Source organism: Megalobrama amblycephala, linkage group LG1 (genome assembly GCF_018812025.1).
Source record: "Megalobrama amblycephala isolate DHTTF-2021 linkage group LG1, ASM1881202v1, whole genome shotgun sequence".
NCBI classification, from domain to species: domain Eukaryota; kingdom Metazoa; phylum Chordata; class Actinopteri; order Cypriniformes; family Xenocyprididae; genus Megalobrama; species Megalobrama amblycephala.
This window is the reverse complement of record NC_063044.1, coordinates 26,222,843-26,233,267: the sequence shown is the minus strand read 5'-3', so window position 1 is coordinate 26,233,267 and position 10,425 is coordinate 26,222,843. Positions and strand designations below refer to the sequence as shown.

General features: G+C 35.8%; 1 protein-coding gene across 1 annotated transcript; it reads right to left on the bottom strand.

The window, feature by feature from the left end:
• Positions 1–226: 226 nt before the first annotated feature.
• LOC125266172 (tripartite motif-containing protein 16-like) lies at positions 227–8,583 on the bottom strand. The gene is made up of 6 exons (XM_048186629.1): positions 7,914–8,583; positions 4,535–4,630; positions 4,205–4,438; positions 2,311–2,470; positions 1,802–1,837; positions 227–1,563 (listed from the first exon to the last, which is right to left on the bottom strand). Exons 1-6 carry the CDS (start codon positions 8,484–8,486, stop codon positions 1,046–1,048), a joined length of 1,617 nt encoding a protein of 538 aa, XP_048042586.1. The 5' UTR covers positions 8,487–8,583; the 3' UTR covers positions 227–1,045.
• Positions 8,584–10,425: the final 1,842 nt, after the last annotated feature.

The window sequence follows — 10,425 nt, the reverse complement described above, 5'->3', positions numbered from 1 at the left end:
TATTTGTTTTGTGTGTCACCTGAGGGCAAAGTTTGAATCTGACAAAAGAGAAGATGATTTTGACAGTTTGAGGTTTGCACAAGTTGGTGTGTAGTTAAATAGTGAGTTGTTTCATGAATTGTGTGTTAGCAATCGAGAAAAACTGTAATTAATGATTTGACTCTCCACACACCCATATAGAGAAGCAAGAAGATAGAGACAGAAAAGAAAAAGCACAGAGTAACTATTTTCATGAAGCTGCACTTTACTTTAATTTCATTAGCATCTCAATCTTTTTTTTATTTTTTATTCCAGATCTTCAGAGCTCATTTGTTTTTTTTTTTGCAACAACACCACCGATACTATGATACTATGATTTTATATCTGGAAAGAACTATTTTACATCAAAACTTTACTAAACGTTGTGTCAAGAAAGTCATTTATTTCTTCTAAAGAGTTCATGTTTTCCATCACTTGTGACCCAGTATCTGAAATATCATAAAGAGCTTCTTCATCTCTTATCTTCTGCAGCACAATTTTTTTAATTTTGAACTATGATTTTTTTACACTATTTTCTCCACTTATAATGCCATTTTCCACATCTTCACTCCTCACATTGTTCACGACTGTTTCTGTTCTTTCATTATTCAAAACCACTCTATCCTCAATCTGTTCATTTTGTAATGAACCCTGTGTTTGATCATTTAACTGAAAGGTACTTTTGATGTTTGTTTGTTTATTTTTATTGCTATTTTTATGGCAAGATCAACATTAAAAATAAATAAACATAATTAGCACAATAGTAAAAAACAACAGTTAATAATCAACTCACATAAATATAACAAACATTATATAAGATTTTTCATTTCAATATTTGATAAAAAATGTAAGATTGTTCCTGGTGAAACATTTTTGAAAACATCCATTAAAGAATTTTCTGTATAAAAATGTTGCCTAGTTAATGTAATGAAGAGAAAATAAGACTCTATAATATCTCACTGTTACTGATTTCTCATGAAGCTCAAATTATTATGGATAAAATCTCTCTACAGTCTATTCTGAAGCATCAACACAGTTTCACTGATCCAGACCAAACAGTAAACCCAGGATAGAGCGGCTGAGTGAATGTGGTCTGGACTGTGTGGATGAGGCTCATTGTGTCAGAGACGCTGTAGAAGGACAGAGTTCCTGCACTGTGATCCACATACACTCCTATTCTAGAGCTGATGGACTTTACAGGGAGAGCAGTCTCTATCTTATTGTGTATGAAGGAGTAACTGGAGGAAGAGCAGAACAAACACCAGGACTGATCATTATATCCAAACAAACACTCATAAACCCCTCCCTTCCTGCTGATGCTCTTATATGACACTGAGATATACACACAATACCCACTCCACTCAATCTCCCAGTAACAGCGTCCACACACACTCTCTCTACACAACACCTGCTGATACACATCAAATCTGTCTGGATGATCAGGATACGGCTGGATTGTGCCAGTGTTAGTAATCACTCTGTTCCTTTCAAACAGACAGAGGTGTTCATTCACTGTGTTCAGATCCAGAGTGAGCTGATGGGAATCTGATGGAGAGAAACACATCAGAATCAGGAATTATGAATCTGATCTTTTAATGTATCTGAACTCTTCATGACTCAATGTTCAATGTATCATCAGTGTCTCAGTACAGCTGACCAGATATCCTGAATCATCATTTACATGATCAATTATTAAACTTTTCTATTATTTCTTTTACCTTCTACAGGAAGAACATGAACACATTCAGTGATTTTTTTTCTACTTGTTTTCTTAGTGACTTACACTGTAGGAAGTCGTTCCTCATGTTGGTGAATGTGACTGTGGAAATAAACAGACATGAACAGTGTGAAGAGAAATGACAAGATAAAATACATTCATGTCTAAGACATTTCTAATATGATGCTTATATGATATTAGATGATGGAGGATCATTTCTGAAAGCAGATGAATCTCCAGGAGCTTCATTTATAAAACACACATATTTGCATTTTTGCATTATTTTGCATTTCCTCCTGCATCATATATACAGTATAAAGACTTGCTCATGATGATGAGTGTTGTACTTCTGAACCATTAAGGGATATTTGTGGTCATTCTGCAGGTGCATTTGATGCTCTTGTTCACATTGTACTTGAATTTAAGATGAACTGTGATTTATAAAGTGGGATGCATTAAAGTGTTTTTATGTAAATGGACATTTAATAAATCACAGGAACATTTCAGAAACTGCTATACGTTCACATTCAGGATCTTTCTACACACGTCTGTATAATGGAGGCGCAGGACTTTACCTCTGTCAGAGATCTTCTTGATCTCCCCTTTGCATAAATCCTCCAGTTTGTCTCTCAGCTGACGGACAGATTCTCTCATGCCATCAAAAGAGAAGAGAGAACTGAAGGGATCATTGGGTTCATCTGTAGATTCAGGAGGTGCTGAGAGAGACTGGAAACTCTACAGAAAACACAAATCAAAACTTCAGTCAATAACCTGCTCTATATCAGATCTGTGCGGCTCTTGTTGATCTTCAGTAACTCGCCTCAGTCCAGCACTTTCATACAATCAGATACTTTCTTCTCATATTCATTATTTCAAGAGTTTGTGTGCCCATATAATCTTAGCATAAGTGGTAAACAGATTTGACTTGCTGTCTGCTATAGAGGGGCTCGGAGAGGATATTCTATTCAAGCTCCGATTGTACAAAAAGGAGGAGAAGGGGAGGAGGAGGGATGCTTTTATTATTACAGAAATAATATAATTTAAAATATATACTTTTTTTGGACACATTTTTTTAATCATTATTAAAATAATTATTTTAATTAAATGAAAGTATTTTGGTTTACATTTATATTATATGATGTTAGCTAATATTTACAATGCTTTTTAACCCACTTCAGTTGGATTTAAGTATCTTTAAATGTAATTTCATAATTACTTCTGTTGTCTTTGAAATATGATTAAAGTTTCTGCTGAATGATCTGACAAGCATTTATGATAAACTAAAATATACTTTGTCATTTCTACTGAAACTTGTTTGTGATGCATTTAAATATATTAGTAATAATATTATTAAATATATTAGTAATATCAATAAAATATATATAACACACTTCAGTTAAAATGATAACCAAGTACTTTACTTATCAGAATAAGTGCACTTCTTTAAAGCATAACAAATGATCATTAAAACAATTATTTAAAATATACTTTAAATTAAAAAAATAATTTGATATTTTTACAAAGTGCACTTTTTAAAAGTCTACTTAAGTGTGTTAAGAAACATGGAAGTGTCTCTTTTAAGTGGCATTTTATTTAATTAATATTATATTATATGCAAGTCCAGCTTTTAAAACAAAGTAATTTTCTACAAGTGCACATTCAGTACAATTAAGCACACTTCTTTTTTGGACTATGTGTGAACTTTCTAGGAAATGGTTTGGATGATAAAAGATCTGCTAAGATCATAAATGATGTTTTATAACAAAGTTCAGGAGGAGTATATTCAAATGATCTTCCCAGTCAGCATAAGAGGAGGCCTATAAATACGCAGCCGACTCACCTATGTTCCTCTGCAGTTTTTTTTTTTTTTTTGACCATTATTTGTAACTTTTGACTGGTTAGTGTCACTGAAACTTCACAAGGACCCTTAAGGCACGATCCCAAGGTCAGGTTTTATTTGGTTTTAATAAGCATTGGTTTATATACAGCCTCGCTTCCTGTTTGGAGTCTGAATTCAGGCAAACAGTTATGAAATAAAAATCTCATCAGGTTTGAAGATTACCTGACCCAATTTTGGTGACTATTACTGAAAATATAATAGTACAAATAAAATATTTCATTACAAAAAATTATGAAAAATCTAGTTGGGTGGAATTTAATACCATCAAGTTCTCTGATTTCATCATGACAAAAGAAACCAGAAGGAAAATTTAGTTAATGGTGTTTGCCTAATAATTTATTGGGGAAAAAAAAGGGGGATTCCTGTGGGATTTTCAAGTGCTTTGTAAGAGTCATCTTTAAACAGCAGATGATCAGATGAGAGTCTGACTGATGATTATATGATAACAAACACTGGACTGAATCTGACTGAACTCCTGACAACATCTCAGTCAGTGTCTCATTCTGCTCTCATGAAATGTTTCTCTTGCTCAAATCCACTATGATCCTGTTCTTCTAGATCTCTGTTACCTGCAGGAAATGGATGTGATCATGTGTGTGTGAAAGCTGCTCCAGCTCAGCGTCTCTCCTCCTCAGATCATTGATCTCCTGCTCCACTTGCTTCAGTCGTCCTTCAGCTCGACTCACTGCAGCCTTTTCCTGATCTCTGATCAGCTGTGTGACCTCAGAGCGGCTTCTCTCAATGGAGCGGATGAGCTCAGTAAAGATCTTCTTACTGTCCTCCACTGCTGTCTGTGCAGAGCGCTGTTAGGACACACATCACAATCACACAGTGGCTTCAGCGGGACTGACAGAGTCCAAACTGAGATGTCTCTAACTTCTCTTCTTCTCCAGACTCACCTTATGAGACTCCAGAGCCTCTCTCAGCTGCTGAAGATCTTTCTGTCTCTGCTGGATTCTCTGACGGATCTTCATCTGCGTCTCCTTCAGCTGTTTCTGGAGGACAAACCAATAACAGGTAATGACACAGAAAACTACTATCACTTAAAAATTAAAGTTGAATGGATCCAGAATTAGTGGAGGGTTAAAGATCTAGCATGGTAAGTTTATACTGTATGTTCAAACCACAGATTCATAATTTCCTGAAATGAGATTATGAATATGAAACTGAAATGTCAGCAGTATTTCATCAGTGTCTAGTTTTATAGTTTTTTGTTTTTAAGTTTTAATTCTAAGTCATAATTTTCTCTACTTCATGTCGTTCCAAACCTGTATGACTTTCTGTCTATTGTGAGACACAACAGAAGATTTTTTGAAGAATGTCTCAGCTGTTTACTTATTTAATTTCATAATTCTATTGTCTTGAAATATGTGTAAAAAAAATGAAGTGTACTGTCAAATGTACTGACAAGCATGCATGGTAAACTAAAATATACAGGTGCTGGTCATATAACCCTTAAATGCATGACTGTTTCGCCTATCATTCTTACATATTCGGGTCTTTATCGACCCGGATCTATATCTAACACGGAAGGATCTCTACCTGTCGCGATAATATAAAACTCCTCTGATATTAGAGTAACAATTACAGAAGAATAAAATAAATCGTATTTTGTTACCTTTTGGAGCTTGAAAGCTTTCAGTTTGAGCAGATGTTTTATGCCATCCTTACTGTCCTAGTCAGAGCTCATTTCCCAGTAAATTCAGCAAATAATGGGCTAGTTTTATGTTTGAGGTCACGAATATGAGCCCATTCGCGATCTCAAACATATTCTCAAAACGATATAATTTTCAACATCTTCAGAATCAATATTTTGATCGCTAACAGTTTCACCAGATCCAACCAGTAACAGTCATATCTGATTGCGTTCAGTACTTCCTCTGCAGTAAATCGCTGAGCCATTTCGTGTTTTTCTTATTATTTCGTTTTCTGTCTAAATGAGTTGTCACTTCAGCATTGTTTATCAGACATTGTCACCTTGTGGAATAAAGGTGAATTGCACTTATTCCGTCATCTAAGATTCAATTATTGTTGTGAAGAAAAAAATATATGTACACTCATACACACCTCGGGTCGTTAACGACCCTATACAATTTTCTTTTATAATTTTATGATTTTTTTCTTATTATATTCTTTATAATGAATTAATTGAGGAATACCAAGAAGGATGATGTCTAACTTTAAAAAATGAACGAGGAGGAGGGTAGTGAATGACGTCCCGGGTCACTAAAGACCCGAGGTATGCATTTAAGGGATAATTAGAATATCATCAAAAAGTTGATTTATTTCACTAATTCCATTCAAAAAGTGAAACTTGTATATTATATTCATTCATTACACACAGACTGATATATTTCAAATGTTTATTTCTTTTAATTTAGATGATTATAACTGACAACTAAGGAAAATCCCAAATTCAGTATCTCAGAAAATTAGAATATTACTTAAGACCAATACAAAGAAAGGATTTTTAGAAATCTTGGCCAACTGACAAGTATGAACATGAAAAGTATGAGCATGTACAGCACTCAATACTTAGTTGGGGCTCCTTTTGCCTGAATTACTGCAGCAATGCGGCGTGGCATGGAGTCGATCAGTCTGTGGCACTGCTCAGGTGTTATAAGAGCCCAGGTTGCTCTGATAGTGGTCTTCAGCTCTTCTGCATTGTTGGGTCTGGCATATCGCATCTTCCTCTTCACAATACCCCATAGATTTTTTATGGGGTTAAGGTCAGGCGAGTTTGCTGGCCAATTAAGAACAGGGATACCATGGTCCTTAAACCAGGTACTGGTAGCTTTGACACTGTGTGCAGGTGCCAAGTCCTGTTGGAAAATGAAATCTGCATCTCCATAAAGTTGGTCAGCAGCAGGAAGCATGAAGTGCTCTTAAACTTCCTGGTATACGGCTGCGTTGATCTTGGACCTCAGAAAACACAGTGGACCAACACCAGCAGAGGACATGGCACCCCAAACCATCACTGACTGTGGAAACTTTACACTGGACCTCAAGCAACATGGATTGTGTGCCTCTCCTCTCTTCCTCCAGACTCTGGGACCCTGATTTCCAAAGGAAATGCAAAATTTACTTTCATCAGAGAACATAACTTTGGACCACTCAGCAGCAGTCCAGTCCTTTTTGTCTTTAGACGCTTCTGACGCTGTCTGTTGTTCAAGAGTGGCTTGACACAAGGAATGCGACAGCTGAAACCCATGTCTTGCATTACGTCTGTGCGTAGTGGTTCTTGAAGCACTGACTCCAGCTGCAGTCCACTTTTTGTGAATCTCCCCCACATTTTTGAATGGGTTTTGTTTCACAATCCTCTCCAGGGTGCAGTTATCCCTATTGCTTGTATACTTTTTTCTACCACATCTTTTCCTTCCCTTCGCCTCTCTATTAATGTGCTTGGACACAGAGCTCTATGAACAGCCAGCCTCTTTTGCAATGACCTTTTGTGTCTTGCCCTCCTTGTGCAAGGTGTTAATGGTCATCTTTTGGACAACTGTCAAGTCAGCAGTCTTCCCCATGATTGTGTAGCCTACAGAACTAGACTGAGAGACCATTTAAAGGCCTTTGCAGGTGTTTTGAGTTAATTAGCTGATTAGAGTGTGGCACCAGGTGTCTTCAATATTGAACCTTTTCACAATATTCTAAATTTCTGAGATACTGAATTTGGGATTTTCCTTAGTTGGCAGTTATAATCATCAAAATTAAAAGAAATAAACGTTTGAAATATATCAGTCTGTGTGTAATGAATGAATATAATATACAAGTTTCACTTTTTGAATGGAATTAGTGAAATAAATCAACTTTTTGATGATATTCTAATTATATGACCAGCACCTGTAATGTAATAATGAAGTTGAATTTTTCAAGCATTTGAATTTGAATTTTAAATGTGTTAGTAAAAAACTTCCATATTTACACTATATTAACTTTTAAAATAATATTGAATAACACACTACAGTTTTAATTATAATCAAGTACTTTACATGTGCTTCAGTATGTTAGTCAGCACATCAAAAATATTATTAAAATGTACTTTAAAGTAAAACTTTCAATTTGACATTATTACAAATTTAGTTTATAAAGTGAAACATAGTCATGAAAGTTTACCCTCTTTAAGTTCACTTAAATGGTCTTTCATTTCATTTATATTTTATTATCTCTAAGTACAGTTTTTTTTCTTTTTAAATATAATTTTAATTTGAAGTACACTACAAGTGCACGTCAATATGTCAACATTTCATTTCTGTGTGAACAATCTCTCTCAGTTCATACCTGTTTCTCTGTCCCCTGTGCTGCAGTTGATACAGTGTTGTGGTTTTTATGTTCATACTCCTTACACCACACACAGATGCATTGTTGATCAGTGATACAGTACATTTCTAGCTCTTTATCATGTTTACGACAGATCATGTCCTGCAGTCGTCCAGTGGCATCGATCACTTTGTGTGGCTTACGAGAGGGAAATTCCTCATGATGGTCAAAATGAGTTTGACAGTAAGACTCCTGACACACCAGACAAGACTTGACGGCTTTGTATTTTCTTCCAGTACAGACGTCACACTGCACGTCTCCAGCTCCAGCGTAACAGTCAGCAGGAAGTCTAGTCTTCTTCAGTTTCTCCACCACTTCAGCCAGAATGGTGTTTTTACCTAAAGCAGGTCTTGTACTGAAGGTCTGTCTGCACTGAGGACAGCTGTAGACTCTCTTCTCATCCTCCTGATCCCAGCAGTCTGTAATACAGCTCATACAGTAACTGTGTCCACAGGGAATGGTCACTGGATCCTTCAGGAGATCCAGACACACTGGACACATGAACTCATCCTGAGAAATCCTGGCTTCTGACATTTTGCTGCATAAATACAGAGAGCGGGACAAATGCACAACAGCTCAACAATACTTTCAGTTTCTGTTTCCCTGATCTGAGAAGCTGAAATAGTTTCCTGCTTCTGTGTTTGAGTGACGTGTGGAAAACAGGCGTGTCTGTAAAGCAGCTTCCTCATTCCTGGTAAAGGAGAGTCACTTTCCTTCTGTGTTTAAGTGCCCTTCAAGTGGAATTGGTATGATTGACTGAGCGAAGTTTTATTTATGAATGAGAAACTCAGAATTCTAGACTCTAGATGATGATCTTCTCCAGACTGAAAATTAGGTGAATACCTGGGCAGAAATCATGTAGTGTATTCGCCTTTAGACTACAGCATTGTCACTTTTTAATTATTATTTTTTAAATGTACATTTATTTGTATAGTGCAGTTTCAAATCAGCTTTATAGAAAATGCATGTTTCTACATATACTGTGTCAAAGTAATGTCCATATGTCAGAATATACAGTTCTAAGATGACACAGATCATGCAGTTAACTAACATGATGTATTCATTAGGCAGAAACACTGAGCTCATTGACTATTTCCTTCATAAAAAAAAAAAAAAAGCTGAGAAAAACAATTTTTTTCTTCTTCAATGACTTCAACGTGCATAAGTAATGCCTATCGCTCTTTTCTGCTTCTTCTTTTTTTTTGCCTGTGTTTTGCTCTGGAGATTCTGTACTCTTTCAGAAGATGCGTGGTATTACAGAGTTTAGGAGTCAAATGCAAAAATGCTCTCCCTCCTTTAGTGGACTTAGATATCCTATGTATTACCAAAAGTCCAGAGTTTTGTGACCTTAAAGAGCGTAATGGATTGTAGGGCGAGAAGACTTGTTAAACACAGGAGCTAAACCATTTAGGGTCTTAGTAGGTCAATAGCAATCCTTTGTAATTGATAGAGAACTTAATAGGTATCCAGTGTAGATAATAAAATTGGAGTTAAATGATCATATTGCCCTGGTAAGAACTCTAGCAGCAGAACTTTGGACTAACAGCTGAAGTATATTTTGGGCTTTAAACATTATAATGACTAACTTAAAATGGATAAGGTTGTGTGTGCTGTTTTAAAAGAACATCCTTGGAACCTAGGAAAGTTTTGTAACCTGTCCCATAGTTATTGTTCACAACTTTTCTCTTAAATTTATGTAAAGGTTATGCAAGTGTCACAATTAAACACCTTCAAGTTAATGTTCATGAATTCACCATCACTATCTTTTTTCTAAGGCACGTTTATAAAAGCTGCTTAAATGTCCTAACTGAACTAAGGCGTAATCCTGGCTTAATCTAAACCCTTTCTGTGAAACCAGGTCCCTGTGTTTTATCAACACTACTCAGTGTTCATATGTGTCCACACTAGAGTGTTAAAGTAACTCTGAAACAGGAACAAACATGTAATGTCACCATTGTGGTGATCAGTGTTTCCTGTAGTTGGTAATTTTCACTTGCGGAAAAAAACGAAACTGCCTCTGCATTCGTTCCGTAAGTAGAATAGGAAAGGTGTAGGACATACAGTGTAAGCGTTTTGAAGAATGTGGAAACGGGAAGTATGTTCACAGCAATATTTTGTGTTTATAAAGCATAAATGGTTGTATTTTTTTCTAAAATGAGCAATCGTGTCGCTAGATAAGACCCTTATTCCTCATCTGGTATCGTTTAAATCCCTTTGAAGCTGCACTGAAACTGTAATTTTGACCTTCAACCGTTTGGAGGCCATTGAAGTCCACTATATGGAGAATAATCCTGGAATGTTTTAATCAAAAACCTTCATTTCTTTTCGATTGAAGAGAGAAAGACATGAACATCTTGGATGACATGGGGGTGAGAAAATTATCAGGAAAATGTTATTTGAAAGTGGACTAATCCTTTAAGGAAACTAGACATTATGTTTTTGGAATGTTACAATTCAACATTCCTATAATGTT